At 40.1% G+C, this 17,374-nt stretch overlaps 1 protein-coding gene across 1 annotated transcript in view; it reads left to right on the forward strand.

Annotated features, from left to right (window-relative positions):
• TESK2 (testis-specific kinase 2) overlaps positions 1-17,374 on the forward strand; it is a 72,795-nt gene that overhangs the window by 37,441 nt on the left and 17,980 nt on the right. Inside the window, 1 exon segment of the mRNA XM_008640782.2 lies at positions 9,389-9,535. Within this exon segment, the coding sequence (XP_008639004.2) occupies positions 9,389-9,535 (147 nt within the window).

Here is a 17,374-nt window from a genome sequence, read left to right on the forward strand (position 1 = left end):
ACATGGTACATGTAGTAAGTAAATTAGGCTGTTCAAAGTAAGTAGAGTTTAAAAAGCTTGTAGAAAAGGGAGTTGGGTTGGTGGTATTTGGAGAATGTCACACCGTTTAAACCTTATGTTATAACTTTAAGGCTTCATGTATTATTTTGTAACAAAAAAAAGCGCAGTGTGTCTAAGAATGAAGTTATTTCACAGAAGTTTAGACAAAGTACATATTCTTTACTTCGTGTATATGATTTTCCTTGGAACCCAATATTTTTGTGGATTTGTTAAAAAGGAAAAACATTTCAGTCCCAAGCACAGCTTGATGTGCTGCACATACCAAAAAAGTCCATTTAAAATCACACAAGGGGGCCTGGCTTTTGATGACAGGAGGCAGGAAATTTAGTGTTCTGACTGAAATTCCATCTCAGTTCATACTCTTGCCAGCTTCATGTTGTGGCATATGTGGTGTGCTTGACCCTTTGGTTCTCTCTCCAGCAAAAATGATACATTTCTCCACAGGAGTTTCAGCTAAGTCTCTCTGATTTGTAGCTTTGCAGTTTTGAGTGCTTAAATATCAAAAGTCAGCTTTTTGGAAAGCGTGTAAAGGACCTTATTTAAGTTAGGTGATAGTTCAAATTTTTTTCCCCTACATCTGATGCTTACTTTTTTTTTTAATGAATGAAAGCTAACCATTTTGTCTGATTGCAGTGATCAAAGACCTGGGTTTCCAGAAAAACACTTAACAGAGCATTTTAAAAAAATCTATTTGGGCAGGTTGTACCTAGTCACACAGAATTCAGGGGCCTTCATTTTGGTAGGAAATTCATGCTGCTGTACCTGGTCACGACACTTGTTCTGAGGACAGAAAGGTGGAATCAATTCTCAAGAAGTTGCAGTAAAAAGCTCAGTTCCAGGTAGAAAAAAGCTGACAAAAATATTTGCTTCTGGAGGACACAAGCTGGCCTTACCGGCAGTCGTTGAAGTGGGAAGTGTTGGCAAGTCAGTTAAAGGAAAAACCTCTTGTGGACTGGTGGTGATCAGGTAAATTAAGCACACAGAGAGCAACTCTCCAGACAAAGTCTGTGCTTTTACCAAAAGCAGATAAGCAGTGAAAGCTGTGTGAGCCCTGCGTTGTGCTGGAGGCAGTGGGAAGCTGCTCAGATGCATCTGCACTGTGTGGTTAGGCGAGAAGGGTGGGTTCTCACAAAAAGAAAGTTCAGATGTGAAAAGAACTATAATCAAAGACACTAAAGAAGTCCTCATGTAAAGGCAGAAGCCAGGGCTTTAAAATTAAGAGTCTAGCTTGAGGTGCACAGTCTATATTATGCATGCAGGTGCTAGATCAGAAGTGATGAGCAGCCAGTTATTTCAGCGAGAACTTCTGGGCGTGCAAGCTCTGCAATTCTAGTCTTTCTTAAATGCTTGCATATGAGCTTAAGAGCTCATAGTTAAACCTCCTTTTCTCCCGTCCCTCCTCCCCTTTATTTTTAAAAATTAAATCTTGGCTCTGCAGGCTATACATTGGCTTTAATTATTTTCCCCTCCTCTCTCATAGGAGGATGATTGACTTGTTTTATGACTTCAGAGCCTGTAATAGTGCACAGGCAACTTTTATTCATTATTTTATTTGTGATAGGTGCATCTAAATATGTTGTATTCTGAGGAAGGCTTGCTAAATATCTTGCTGGTACTAACCTCTTCCTCCTTTTTGGAATGTCTCAAGGATAGAGGAAAGATAAGAGGCAGATAAATATTCAACTGCAAACAGCAAGTTCCATTGTCTCATTCCTTCTCTCCCTTCCCCCCTTGTGTGAGGCACACACAGGTGGGTGGGTGCTCTGTGTGTGGGTTTTTATGGAGATGGGTTTTAATATCTCTGTTTTGACACTCACAGTAAGCCTACTGGACCATTTACCATTGCCTCAAGCAAAAAAGAAAAACATTTTTTAATTTCAACCTCTAAATTCTTTTATTGGTGGCTAGGTTAACAAGAGTGAGAAGATGTAAACTTCTCAGCTATCACAGTATGAGGGGGAGAGAGGGGAGGAGAACTGAATACTGTCATGAGTGCTAGATTTTCCTGTTACTTCTGTATATGAAGAGATGCAGTCCAGATGGGTACTGTGATGCTGGCCACTTCAGAGCCTGTAATAGTGCACAAGCAACTTTTATTCATTATTTTATTTGAGATAGGTACATCTAAATATGTTGTGTTCTGAGGAAGGCTTGCTAAATATCTTGCTGGCACTAACCTCTTCCTCCTTTTTAGAATTGGAATTTTCTTACATATTTTCAGTAAATTCAGTTTTAGTGCTTTCTTTTCCTTCCCCACTCTTCAGCCTGGATCCCAGGAAACATCCTCTAGAATTAACAAGTGTTTCTGTAGTTTCACTTCCTCATTTTGCTTTACTTATCAGCCATCCAAAATATTCAGAAACTGAGTTGTACAAGAAAATTCCTTTAACGTTTGCTTTTGCACACACTATTAATAGAGGATCTTGGTGCCTTCTATAATTTGATCACCCTCAAGCAGTGGATGTGTTGAGCAGACGTGGGTGTGTTGAAGCTTGGAGATATACTCTGAAACAGCTCAAAAAGAGTATTCCTTGTGCAGAATTTAAACAAAGTTTGTACTATGAGAGGTGTTCATGTGCTATAAGCTTTGCTCTCAGTAGATCCTTGTATCTGTTTCACAGACTTCAAAAAGTGAAGCAAAGGGGTTATTTTTCTGCCATTTTGCAGGCATATAATCTGTGGGCTGCTGCTGCTGGTATTTTTGTGGGGAAGGTGAGAAAGACCTTATTTAAATAAGAGGCTTCTTGTCAGGGATTGCAGCTTCTCGGCAGAACTGAATCTAGTATGTTCAAAATGCTGTCAGTGTGGATAGAGCCTTCTGCTCTTAACAGAAGTGTTATTGTAGAGATGCTGTTTCTCTTGCCTGTGTCAGCAACAAGGTACTTTCTTTTCTATGCCTGTGTGCTAATTTATGCCGTATCCCAGATTCTTATCTGCACTGAGACTGGGCTCCACTTAAAATCCAAATGGTTGTGACTTCAGATTATAAATGCAGGGTTTTTTGTTAGGCCTTCTTTGCTTTCTGTTTTTTTTTCTACTAATAGAATTACAGGAAAAATGGTTATCAAGGTCAGTTTGTATAGACATACTGGGAGTGTTTTCCGGTTCCAACAAAATAAGCTTATTTCCTGCAGCATTTTAAACCTGAGCGTGAGTGAGCGTCCATAAAACTTCCTTCATCGATATGGGTTGCAGCAGTGCATTGTTGCTATGTGTCTCAGCTAAAGCCTTACCAACAAGAATCTGTAGCAGTAGACAACCAAGCGAACATTACATTTTGATTGAACGAAATGACAGAAAAGGACTAAATTCAGCATACTGACCATAAGAGCTGTTGGAATTAGAGAATTAAAGGGAGACAAATCTTGCTGTATTCTTTTCCATGCCAACACTTGAATGTTTGGAATGCAACAAATGGTTTTCATTACAGCTCCTTCCTGAGTTAGTGCATGTTAATTCTTGTTTGCCCTTATAAAAGAAGCTGTGCCTGTACATGCCTTTTCAGAAGGAGGAGCCAATGAATTAATCAATGCCACAACTGACACAGAAGAAGAAAGAGGTAGATCTGTTGCATTTCTTGGCTTTTGGTTCTGAGTTCTGATGAGTAACCAGGCTATGGCAGTTGACAAAGCTGACCCTCTCCTCTGTGAATAGCTGGCACTTTTAAAGTTTATTTTAATCCTGTAATGGTTAACACCTTTAAAGAAAATACATAATTTTTTATTAAAGAACAGGATTGTTTGTATTGGTTGAAAAGCAGAAGAGAAATTGATTTTAGGTTACAGATTATTTTCCTTTGGTTTTCAGGAACTGAGAAGCAGGAAAGTAAAGCGGCCTTTAGGTGAAGACTTTTGGCTTTGCTTCTGGTCTTTCAGTCAGGCTGTTTTTCCAAGCCACTTGTGCCCTTCTGATCCCTCATGAAAAAGTTTGAGCTTTGGTCTGAAATGTGTTCACTTCACCTGTGTTCTCTTGCAGTGCTTGTGCGTTTTTCCCTGGCAACATTGGTTGACCTGCTGACCGAAAGTGTACTTGCACAGCCCAAATTCAATATTCAACTTGTTCTGTTTCAATGATTAATTTATTTTGTTTTATGTAATCAATGCATTAGATATTTAATGGAAATGGAAGATTACTGCTCAGAGGTACTTGGGTCAGATGGTTTTGTAGATTTTTAAATTGTGGGATTTTTAACAAGTGGAGGTTTATGAACAACTTCAAATTTAAAAAATGTTTAATCTCATAGCCAAACTCAGTGTATCATCTTTTAGTATCTCATATTGTAGTTTTGAACATACTGATACTGTCTCTTTTCCAGTTCTACACAGCTGAAGCTAATGAAAACAGGTTGGGGGAACAAGAAAACTTCCAGTCCTTCCACTGTAGCTAATTATGCCAGTTGTCACAGAAGGGTGCATTGGCTCATACAAAAGCCAGAAGCCTTCAGAGCAGTCACTTAGAGACTGCACGGTGTGACAGATGACTGTTAAACATGAAAACTGAAGATGAGGTTGTGTCCTCCTTAAGACAGGTGGTTTAAAACTGATTTTAAACTTCTGCAGCAAGCTTAGTGAAAAGCTCTCAACCTTCTCACTTTAGGCATGAGTGTTACCTTCTTACTTCCAGCATTAGAAATGATACAAATGTGCAAGCTCTGTCTGTTTTGACACTCTTCAATGCATTTGTCAATAGTGTCTGCAATACTTTATTTTGCTTTCCAGGCCTCCCTTCAGAGTACAGCTTCTTGCTCTGGCTTTTGCTCTGACATCTGTCTTGCTTCTCCACGCTGAAGGTGTTACTGCCACAATTCTAGTTTCTCTTCTCTCCTGCATCTCTACCTGTTTCTTCATTGGGCTTTTGTAGTATATTCATTTGTTGCTATCTCAGTGTTTGTCTTGTAGTGTTCTGGGTCCCTGGAGCTCTTACTCTTTACTTGCTTCAGTTGGTTTGTCACCTTAAATGCACTCTCCACACCTACTTTTCTTAACCACTTAATGCCTTGTCTTTGGCAACATTTGGCCTACAGTACAGGGGTGTCTTGTGATTATTTTTTACTTTTTAAATGGCAGGCAGTGACATTTAAAGTCATCTAAATAGCAGGCCAACTTCTTTTTTTCTGGCTTTCCTGTGCAGTATCCGTTGGCTTATTTATATCAGACCTACACACTGAAACACCATTGGTTTTCAAAATAACATTGAAAACTCTTTGCAATTCCCATCAGTCTTCCCCCTCAGACCTGGCAATATTTGGAGTCTTTGTTTTTGAGAAATAACTGCTAGAATTGTGCGAATCTGATGTGCCTTTTCTTTATAAGCTTCTAGTTCTCATATTAGTGTTTAAACTTCTATTTTGAATTTTGAAGCTAAAATCTGACAGCTGAAGTTGGGTATTATCTGACAGCTGAAGTTCAGTATTAGTCTCTTGAAATGAAGCATATAATGCTGTGCTTAAGTACGGCTATATGCTGAATTTCTATCCATTCTTCATTTCATATGCTTGAGTCTGATGATGTGACTGCAATTGTGTTACAAGGCAGCAGTCCTATTATGCTGGTTTTAGGTTAAAGTGGCATGATTCCCTATCCCCTGACTGTTGTATGGGGATGCGTTATACACTGCTGCTTCTGCATTTCATAGCAGTAAACTATAACATCAGAAGCTTCTTCAAGGTCCTTTGATCCAGAAATCATCTGTGCTTGGCTGAGCTTCTGAGTAACTTGTCCTTCAAAGAAGATACTGCCGTCTTTCTTTATAAGGTTTGGGAGAAGTACCAGAAATACAGTTTTGCTGAACTTTCATTCTCACAACAAAGGTATGAGCTCTTACCTTGGATTTTTTAAGAAACAATATTTTTTTGGGCTAAGATGCCAAGGTCTTTCAAACCAGCATTCAACTTGCTGTGTTAAGTTGTGGTAAATGCAAAAATAACCTATAGCTGTTGCTTTCAGACTGGCAACCAGCTAAACTGGCTGTTGGTGTCCAGTTACATGGCAGAAAGGTAGCATGAGGAATAATGGGTAGCTCTTTTGCTGCAACCTGATGATACAGGGTTTGAAAAGGTCTGAACACTGCTCCATTTAGCTGTGATGTCTCTAAGAAATGTAGTGCCCTTTGCTTTCATTGTCATAGCCCAGTCACATCTCTGCTCCAGTTGCTTGTACACTTGTGATGGCTGTTGTTGTTGTAGTAGTAGTAGAATAATGCTTTGAGATAATGTGTGTGCTGTAGCCTTGCTGTACCAGTACTGTGTCAGGGACAAAATAAAATCCAGTTTTCTCTTTGGGAGAGGTGCATTTACTATCCTTCAGGATATTCTTACCACACAGAGCTGGTTTCTGCCAGTAAGAGATTGAGAACAAGTATTTTTCTCTTTCAGTTGCACTGGCAATTAGGAAGTAATGTACATAGTTTTGTGTCTGTCCTGAAAAGGCATTGTTGAAGTGCTCTGAAAAAATAGGCCATCAGGCTGGCTGTTTGCATTATCAGCCTGAATGACTGAAGAATTGGATTACTTACATGACACTGAGGGAGCACAGTGCAGTGCTTGCCTTAGGAACAATTCAGGTCTCTGCATACAAGTATTACCTTCTGGCCAGCTAAAACCTGAGATAAAGTCTTAAAGATGTCTAGGAAGATCTTAGTTCAGTTGTTCACATGATGATTAGCCTCCTGTGCTTCATAGGCATATACTAGAAATTAGAGCCAAAGTCAGAACTCACATCTTTAATAAATGAAGGCTGTGCATTTGCTGGGTGGCAGTTTTGGAAAGGTGGCCTGGTAGGTTTTGTAGATGTGCTGGAAACAGGTTTGAGTCTTGCTTTTGTAGCTCATGAATGCTGTGTCCAATGTTTGCATCAGCTATTGCCCAGTCCATGCTGGAATCTAGTCCTTGCTGTTAAGATGGGTGAATGACCCTGCAAGCCAGTTTGACTGGAAGAGTGCTGCAGGAATAGATATATTGGATGCACTTAACTAATATGGCAACAGTGGATCAAATCAGTAGGCTGCTGTATTGAAAAGCAAAGCAAGAGCATGCTCCATACAGTAGCTAGCTATTGTCCCATTTCATTGTGTGTGTCAATACTCTTAGGGGCTGTGTGTTTATTAGCATTTCTGGAGCAATTTGTGTCATGGAATGGCACAGTTCAGAGAATAGAAAATGGAAGGCAGGTCAGTGATTCCCTCCCCCCTTGCATTGTCTTTCCAGTGAATTCAAGTGTGGTGGTGCTATATGGATGGTCTGTTACTGGCCTGCCAGAAAGGTGAAATGGTTTGGGATAATTGCTTAGTGACATATTATAGTTGGGTTATTCAGCCAGGTGCTTTGGTGTTTTCTGTTCCAGGTTGGTCAGTATTGTTCTGATTTGAACATAACTGGATGAGAAGTGCTGTTTGCACTGTTCCAAGGAGGCTGGGAATATATAAGATGTTACTGTAGAAATCTTAGTCACCTTTTTTCCTTAAGCATGATAACAACTTATGATTAAAAAAAAAATCTAATTTTATTGAGCATGGTTATTTTTTTTTCTTGTGTGCTCTATAAGGTCATCTAGCTCCCTTAGGGGTTCAGATAAAAGAAATGAGAAAGATGAAAGCTGGAAAAGCTGAAAGCAGCATTGTTTCCAACATTGAACCAGGTTGGCTGCAGCTCTAGTTGGCCTTGAAAATCTCCAAGGATGGAGACTGCATAGCCTCAGAGTGACCTGTTGCAGAGCTGCTCTGCTCTCCTGGCACAGGAGCTCCCAGCATAAGGAACAGGTTGTTTTGGCGAGAGGAGGGTTGTGCCCTGGAGTGCCGGTGAAACGCGCTGCTGTGCATGGGCTGGGATGAGCCCTGTTCCCGAGGGATGCGCAGCGGAGCCCCCGGCTGCTTTGTGGCGCCCCCTCCCAGTGGGCTCTGTGCCAGTTAAAATCGCTTTGTGCCTCCTCTGCCCCCACAATTCTGCCTCCTCGAATGTTACCTGTGGAACTTGTGTATCTGCTGAAAGGGTTTTCAAAATTCACTGGTGCGATCAGCAACGGGTAGGCCCGAGCTGTAAGGAAGAAGCTGTTTCTTGTAGACTGTCCAGGAGGTGACCTGTGACCCTCAGACTTACTAGCAGAATCCAGCTTGTGTGTGTCCTTTCCTTGCTGTAGCACAGCCTCAGGACATCAGCTACATCCACCCACACTGCAGGGTGTATGGCTCGTGTATGGCTCATGTTTGCCTTGTGCCCCAGGCTCCAAGACACAAAGAAGAGCAACAAAATACAAGCAGATTCCAAGTTTCTGAAGCAACAAGAGCTGCAGTTAAGATTTTTGTTTTAATGTGATGATGATGCTACATGCTTTATCTGAGTGAATGACACAGGAAGGTCATTTGAGAGAGAGTGGGAGACCTGTGTGGCACAGAGAAGTGAAGTTGGTGCAGTCTGACGCAGGGATACGTGCGTGGGCCAGGCTCAGGAGCAAATTGTCCTGTCTGCTTCACTTGTGTTTCCTTGACAGAAGTCACTGCATTGCTGCCAGGTTTTCCTTCTGGAGCAAGCTACTCTCTTTGCTTGGTCACTGGAGGAGGTCTCGGAGTGAAACAAGAAGCTGCTTCAACACTACATAGCTGCTGGTATAAAGGGTCTATACATAAAGCATAAGCCATGTTGCTGTAATGATTATTCAAGTGCTGGGGTTGCCATGTCTTAACCTGGGTTATATTACTTAGTATCATTTAGGTGCTGCTTTGTTTCACTGCCTCTTGTAGCATTTATCTCTTAATGTGCTTTCCTTTTCATGAGGGCTACCATTTGATGGGGTTGGTGTAGTACTGAACACACTGGGAATCAGATTGCTGATTAGAACTCATAGATACAGCAGTGAAAAAACAGAACTTACAGCAACACATTGTAATATTTTTCTTTGATGCTGTTTCAGTTTAAGGAAACTGGGAACTTGATCAGGCTCCATGACCTACACTTGGATACTTAGCTCTCTCTTTGTTGATTAATACTATATGAAAGCCAGCTCTTCATTGTTTTTGCCCTAATTTTCCTCAAGCTGAAATGAGAGGGTGATATGATATTGTAGGTATTTCCAAAGGGTCTGTTTAAATACCATAGAGTTAATACAGTGGTGACTGTTGCATCTTTAACATAAGGGCATTGGTGCAGGTGGTAAAGGGAGACATTTTCCGCTTCTCTTGATCTGCAAACATTGTGCCTGCCAAACTCATATGAAAAAAAGGTTTTACTGTGTAACTGAGCTGAGGTCACCTGTTGTAATGATGAATTTTACATTCCTGACAAAATGTTAAGTATTAAGTTAAATAATTAAATACAAATGTTGCTTTGTCTTTTCAGTATATCAACTGTGGTAACCTGGAACAGCTACTAGATGGTAACCAGCATCTGCCCTGGACGGTGAGGGTGAAACTGGCATATGACATTGCTATGGGAATCAGTTATCTTCACTATAAAGGCATTTTCCACCGAGACCTTACATCCAAGGTACTGCTTATAAAATTAAGGGAACTTCTTAATGAAGGTACTGTAACTGATTCTTGGGTTTTCTCCCTTTCTCCATTCCATGCAGAGAATTGCTATTTTATAAGTTGTGATCTAAGACATTTTGAGAAACAAATTGAAATGCAGTTTATAGAATTAAAACTTTACTGACAATGTGTTCATAGTTTGTATGGAAACTGGAGAAATTATTATCCTGAAGGAAGGTCATCCCTTAAATGAGTTCAGATTAGGATTTCTCATAAAGCAGCTGCAGAGTTTTTTTAGTTCTGAATTGTGGTTCAGTAAAGTATTTAAATCCTTGGGTAATTAAGCACAACAATCTAACATTTGGAACAGGATAATCATATAAAGAACCCAAATTGAGGAGATTATTACAAACATACTTTAAAATCTCCTTGTTGTTTTTGTTTCCCCATGTATTTCAAAAATTTTCTTCTGTGGGAAGAGTGACCTTTTATTACTGATTCTGCTTTAAGTGTTGTGTACAATCCTGATTTGTTTTCATTTTTAAAGTCAGTAAGATCAAAATAGCTTGCCTAAAATTTTCAAATTTTGAAATTTCTTCCAGAATAATATATCAGTGGCAGAGTTTTCAATGGACATAGATTTTCTTTTTTTTTTCAGTTGTTTTGGTGACAACTTGTATGAATTTAGTTGGCTGAAGTAACTGGATAATTCAAGCTCAGCTAGAAATATTGACATAGGAGCACTAAGATGTGTGAGCAGATTGTCCCAGTATTCACACTGGCTCTTACCACCCATTGTAGCCTGTGCTGAGGGCTTTGCTGTCCTGTCTGTCCTGTTGTCTGGTGCTAATGAGCTGGTTTAAGCTCACTGGGGACCTGCAACATGAAAGTCTTTCAAAACTGTTCTTGAGAAGTCTTCATCATGTCACTTCCAGAAGAATGTTATCTTAATCTGAAAGGAATTATTTCTTAGGATTAGAAACAGTTTTTAAGAACAAAACCACAACAGAATGTGTTTGCCAATAAGGCTACTAGACCTTCATCCAGTTTAGGGGGTTTTTTAAAGCTTCCTTAGTGCAGTGTTAAACAGATGTAGAATGTGCATTTAGTCAAGGTGGAAAAAAAAAAAGTTCAACTGGTAGATGAAAGTATTTTGGTGAAGTCATAGAATACTTCCTTGGCTGTTCTTTCAAGTGAAAGGCACTGAATTCTGTACGGAAGAATATCAAATTTATGAAAAATGCCCAGACTTGGAGTCATGTTACTTTGACATGATACACTCAGAAAGCTCCATTTCAGTCACCTTGGAATGTGCAGATAAGAGATGCATAAAAATACCTGAAAAGACAGCTTGGTGTTCCCCTTTCTTTTTCAGCTCAGGATGTATTTTAATGCACTTAAGAGTAGAGTTACTGCAAGGAACCAAAGTAACTAAGGAGAACTCAGTGCCTGCAGCATTTATCGTAACACGTTCTGTGATGGTCAGTCATATGAAAATCCATTTCCTGGGATCCCTGTGAATGCCTTTGTTCCAAGCTTTACATAACTGTATGTCGTTCTCTGGAGCTGCCCTGCCAATGCTTCAATGTTATCTATTGTTGAATGCCAATTGTTTAGGAAGCTGCACCCGCTGGGAGGGGTTCGGGATGTCCGGGCAAGAGCAAACTCATCAGAGGCCATGGGAAGTAGTTAAGGTTATTCAAAAACAAATGAATGACAAATCAATCCCTAAGAATTTACTAGCAGTTATGCTATGTTTGGACGGTTCTTAGCATTAAAGTTCTAGTATCTGTGTAGGTCATACTGGAAGCTGTCAGCTTCAAGAATAATACAGAATTTAATTGATGACAGCTATAGTCTGTATTTTTAAATTTCTTGGGCATTTTTGGGTTGGTGGGTTTTTTTGGTTTTGTTTATTTTGTTTGGGGTTTTTTTACATGATCTATGTACTTTCCTTGTTCTGTTTGGGAAGGAAGTAGATGAAACACCTGGCCTTAAACACTCACCTTAAACAACTCACGGATTTTATTAGTGTATTAAGGTATTGATGAAATAAACTTTAAATCTATTGGGCAAACAGCTTCCCTTTTGGGCAAATGTTTGCCCTGCTGGCTGCCTAAGTTTTAAAAAAGTCACTTTGTTCCAAAGCAAAACAATGAAGATAACCATAGGAAAAACCTGTCATCAGATTTTCCATTCTCAGACTATGGCTTTTGGCTACTGCTTGAGAAGATGCCTTGGCTTTTACCGGGTTTGTACTGGTGATAGGATGAGTTGTCTTCATTCTTACTGGTAAACAGTCAATGTGTGAGCAAGCTGAAGGAAGATGTGATGGACTCTTTCCTTGGGAGAGAACTTGGATTGAATAAGGGCAAATTCAATACTATTCTGTATTGTCCTCCTTTCTTCAGTAAACTTCAGTAATTGATGGGATGGCTTTATTATTCAAATGAAGGCAAAGACAAGGGTTTAGACATCGTCAGAAGTCAGAACAGACTGAGTTTGCCCAGTCAGAGAGTGGAGCATTTTTCTATGAAACTTGCTGGCCTTGACTGAAGTGTGAACAGAATGAAACGGAGCCTTTCTGTGCAGGAGTGTCTCCGTGCTTTACCTGTTACACTTAAGACAATAGCCCACTTCAAACTGTCTCTCTAATATGAATTCTACTTAAAAATCATTTGTAATTAATTTAGACCCGTACTTCTACCTTTCTATTTCTGGCAAACCTCTAATTCCTGCAGCTTCCTGGAGTGGATGGTGTGATACATAAATTTTACCGCATCAGTTATGGCAGCAGAGTTGTCTTGCTCTTAGCATTATGTGTGTCAATGTATTTGATACCTAACAATTTAAAGAAAGAAAAGTTCTTGTCCCCTGCCAATCTGAGATTGGAAAATAAGTGGGTTGGGCCATTAGTATACAGCAGAGTGGTCTCTCTCCCTAATTGCACCATGTGGAGAGGAGCAGAATGGCATCGGTACCGCAGGACGCCAGAGGGAAGAATGGTTTAGCAGAGTAGATGTAGGTCATTATAGTCGATATGACAGCCCATGGGGATGTCAACCCTCATATCCCACTGGTGCCCCTCCCAATGTCCTTCTGTCAAAAAGAGAGGCAGTGCTTGTTAGAAGGGATATGCTGCCCTGACAGCCGGTGCTTCCCCATGTCACGAGCAGCTCAGGGTCTGGGCTCTGGGCTTGGGCTGCTGTAGCTGATCAGGCTGAGCTGCCCTGGTTGATAGCAACAGCCTGGCTTGAATCTGTCAGAAGGTACGAGTGGTCAGACTGGCCATTTGCAGCCTGCACAGAGTAGGGGTGTGGGCAGGGTGACTTGAACTTTTTATAGGCCAAGAAATGTGGTGTCTGCTCTTTTGACTTGTCATGAAAAGGTTCATGTGGAAATGAAGTCATAGATGGGTTCTGACAGCCAGCCTTGTTGACTTATTCCTTGTCCCCTATCTATATCACCAGAAGCCCTATGAATTGTTTTTCATTTGGGCCTTGTTGAGTGTGCAGAAGAAGAATTTGCATTCTGGAATCATAGGAATTTTCTTTATCTTTCAGTGACTGTCAAGGAGCTCTGGTTATGAATTTTAACTCTGAAAATCTTAGTCATAGAAGATGCAATCATTAAAACAGAAATTGTACTGTGGAAGTGTTTCAACAGAAGCCACTGAATTATGATAGAGTTTTTTCTCAATCTGACTTGGTTTTACAACATTCTAGCTGTTGTAACTTAAAATTAAAACAGCCATGTTTAGGAAAGCACAGGGAAGAAGTATCCAGCCTGCAAAAAAATTACAGCAAAATCCCTTTTAACCTCACCCCTCAAAATAAATGTCTTACTGCTACACAGTAGTTTCTTCAACACCTTGTTTGCACTGTACTTGCACTGCATTCAAACCCTGCTCTGGAAGCACTGTTGATTTCCTTGTCAGCTTATGCCAATGACTGCCCTAATACCAGTGAAATTATTCTTACAGTATTCCTGAGATGAGAGAGATGAATAAGATTATCCGTATTACAACAGATTAAAAGCAAGAATATTGGTGAATATTGGGTATATGCTTTAAGAATTTTTTTGGAGTATTTGCATTTTACATGTTTAAGTTCAAAGCAATATGCTCACTGACCTCAGAGGCAGTATGGAAGCATTACAGCACTTATAAAATAGTCAGGTTTGACCCCTGGAGGCAGAGAAAGCACAAGATTAGTAACAATATGTGGAAGATTTTGCTGAAGTAGCTTCCTTGTTACAGAATTCTTCTGTGATGCTGGGGAAGGCCAGAATCCAGATCCCAGGGCATCACTGCAATAGTCTTAACCACAAGACAGAAGAGCTTCATTTGCAGTCCAGGCTTTCCTTTTCATCTCTTCCCAGCCTTTCTGCCACCCTACTGTTTCTGTGGGAAGAGTGGTCAGAGTCCTGAAAATAGTGGTCCAAGTGTTTTATGTACAGCCCCAATTCACCACCAGCATGAATCCATTGTGTGCTCTAAAACATATGGATGCCAGGTGAAAAACTGTCATGTAATTAAGGATGTTACCTTAATGTGTATGCGTATGGGGAAAAAGGAAAGTTGTTGCAGAGGTTTTACATCCCATCTTTTATGTAATATTATTTTATGATGTAGTGTCTGTTGTATACAACTTCCTATCAGTTTTGGAAAAAATGGCATTATGCACTTCATTTTAGAGTTGGAAGCTTGAGATTCATGGTAGGGGGTGTCTGTTGCTTTAGTTAATACAGTAACTAATACATGAAGTATTTTTAATTTGTATTTGTTGCTACTGTTAATTAGTATTGCTGAAACACATTGGTTTTGCTATGGAAGAGGAATAGGGAGGGGAACGAGACTCCTTGGCAGTGAGAAGTGAACATCCAGGAGTCTGCCCATTTTTCCAAGACCAATCACACCTAGTCTGTTACTATCCAATCCTTTCTGCTAGTGTACGATGCCAGTCTCTGGTCAAGCATTTCATCCTTGTACATAAGGGTTTTTTTCTTTTCTTTTTTGTTCCCAGTTCCTGCCGCACCAACATTATTGGTCAAACTCCTTGTCTGGCTGACTTCATTTACTCTCTTCCTAATACTCCTGCTCGATGCTTTATTCAGTCTGTCTTTGTGTTTTGGTCTTTAGTATGTTTAGCCATTTCTAGCTCTCCCCAGGTTCCGCTGCTCCAGGTTAGTTCTGATCCGTGCCACCACTGCCTGTTTGCTGTACTTGCAGTTCTTCTGTCCTTGTAATAGTATGTGGGGTTTTTTTTTCCCTGGCTCAGGACCCTGGTCTTGGTCCCTGCCAGTCCCTGGCTTGAGCTTATCCTCTTGTCTTGTCACCTTAGTCGTGCTCTCAAATTCCTCACGCAGCATATACCATTCTACTCTATCCCAGTCTACTCTTTGCAGAGGTGGCAACAGGAGCATCTTATACAGAGGTCTCATCACATTCCAAGTTGTGAACTTGCCAAATTTGGTATGATACCATAGGCTGATATTTTGATGGTTTACACCCCCTCCCTAAAAATCCTCTATCAAAACTGTTGATTAAAAACAAACAGGCAAACCTCCAAACAAATGCCTTTTAGTTTTGCAGAATTATGTATAATTGAAAACAAGGTTTTATAATTAATAGTAGGTTGTGAGCAGTTTTAGGGAACCTTGTGAGCTCCATTGATGATAAAATCTATGAAGAAATTGTAGTCTCTAGGCATGTGTATGTGTGTGTATTCCTGCCGACATCTGCTTTCACTTCACAGTGTGTAATGGCTCAGCCTTCTCTCATTGAGAGAGGAGCAGTCTCAGTTACTATGGGACAGAATCATGCATGTAACCAATTACTGTGGATTATCTGATGTAACATGAATTCACTGCCTTTGGGCTTGAAAGTGACATGCCCTGACTTCCTACCTTGTATGCTGTTTGCTTCTTTAAAACCAAATAAACCCCAGGCCGTGAACAGCACCTTTGTCTGATGAGTTTCATGGTTGCTGTGGCAGTTGCAAGGTCCCCTTTGTGCCGGAATAAGCTCTTGTCTGGATATTTTGCACTGCAAGGGAGGGCTTGCACTGAAAAAATTAGCTATTACAGATGGCTATTTCTAATGATAGTCTCAATACTAAACTTCTACTGATACTTTGGGAACCAAATGGAACCTTTCCCTTAAGCATAATAATTTCAAAAGTGTATCTAGTACTGTAAACTTCCTGTTACACATTTAATTCTCAGTGGGGTTTCTCCTAGGGGATAGCACTTTTAAAACAGCTGATACATCTCAATTGGCCTTTAATTATTTTAATTCGGTAACAGTCATCAGAAGGTTGCAAATGACACTGCAGTAGCATTTCTGTGTTTTCTGGAGTGCAGTAAAATCTCTGAGCAGTTTAGCTTATATGTAATATAAAATAAAAATAAAACGATGGTGTTTCTTCATCTAAGCAACTTATTTTTAACTCCTGAGTCTATTTTCATTTTTGTTTATGTAAAAGGAAGAGTAGAATATTGCATTCGTCTTAGTAGGATTATGCTGTGCAAAGCAGATGTTAAGCTCCTGTAACACAAAGGGGGCTTTATGTTCTTTCACATCTGTCTGCATAAACAGCTCTGTTAACTCTTTAGGACTCATGTGCAGAGCTCCTTGCTTCTATTAAGAGACTGCCTCAGGAAGGACTGATGAGGTCCCTATTTTGGGAGGAAAAAACCCTCAAAAACTCAGCTGAAGTCAAATACTGCCCTCTTTGACTGTGTGAGCTGCCAAAGAAAAGAACATCCCTGTATGTAGAGGTCCAAAAAGAAAGCCTGAAAAGGTCACCAAGTTTTATTGCCTTGCAGCTTATACAAATAGTGCAATAGTAAGTCAAAAGTGCTTTCTCAAAGCTCATGTTGTGAAGCTGCTTGGCGTTTCATTTCATAGGCGGTGGTTGAGAGGCTCTTTGCACTAGTGAGGGGTTTGAACTCTTGCATCTCTGAGCCAAAATCCATTAATGAAACTACTTCATGCTGCACTGAAACACTATTTTTTTGATAGAAACTGAGAATATCACTTTGTTGGAATAAACAGTGCAGTTTGTACTATTGTACCTTTCCTACTAAGATACTACCTCTAGATTAAATTCAAAAGCTCTTTTCAACCTTTTCGTCTCTAATGAAGTTTTGTCCCTTTTCAGTCTTGATTTATTTTGTTGGTAGAATGTGAATTCTTTGTCTTTCATTGGGTGCACGTGAACCACAGTGGGCTGTGTTACGTTACCTATTTATGAATTGCATCTTAAATCTGGTAACTCCATTATTTGTGTTGTGGGTTTGGCACAGTGTCGTGTAATGGCATTACTAAGATGGGAAGTGTGGAGAAGGAGTATAATGGTGCTGAGGGTTGGCCTTGACTGCTTGGAGAATCTCAGCACAGAATGCAGCTTTACCATCTGCACAACCTTGCCCTGAATGAGCAGCACAGGCTGGAAAAGTGACATCTGACCATGCTAGTGTATGTAGAAAGGGCTTACTACTGATTTTGCTAGGAATGGGCTTTCATTCTTTCTGGGTTCCAGGAAATTGGTGCTTAGCTATGTAAAAATTTGCCCCAGATGAATTAAATCAGTTTAGTTTCACTACAGTGAGCATTTGTAGTGACACTGGAATTTTATTGTATGGTGCATGTCACCTGCCTGTGGCTGATTTAACTAGGAATACAAAAGTCACTCCTGTACTGGAATACGTATCCTAATGAATTTAAATTCACACTCATCATTTCTTCATGTGCAAACAAAAGACAAGCATCCACTAATGAGAGAGAACAGTTTAGCTTCCTTCTTTATGTAATTTAACATTGTGCAGCCCACCACAGCAGAAGAGCTCACCA

This window comes from Corvus brachyrhynchos, unplaced genomic scaffold (assembly GCF_000691975.1).
Source record: "Corvus brachyrhynchos isolate BGI_N302 unplaced genomic scaffold, ASM69197v1 scaffold48, whole genome shotgun sequence".
Taxonomy (NCBI): domain Eukaryota; kingdom Metazoa; phylum Chordata; class Aves; order Passeriformes; family Corvidae; genus Corvus; species Corvus brachyrhynchos.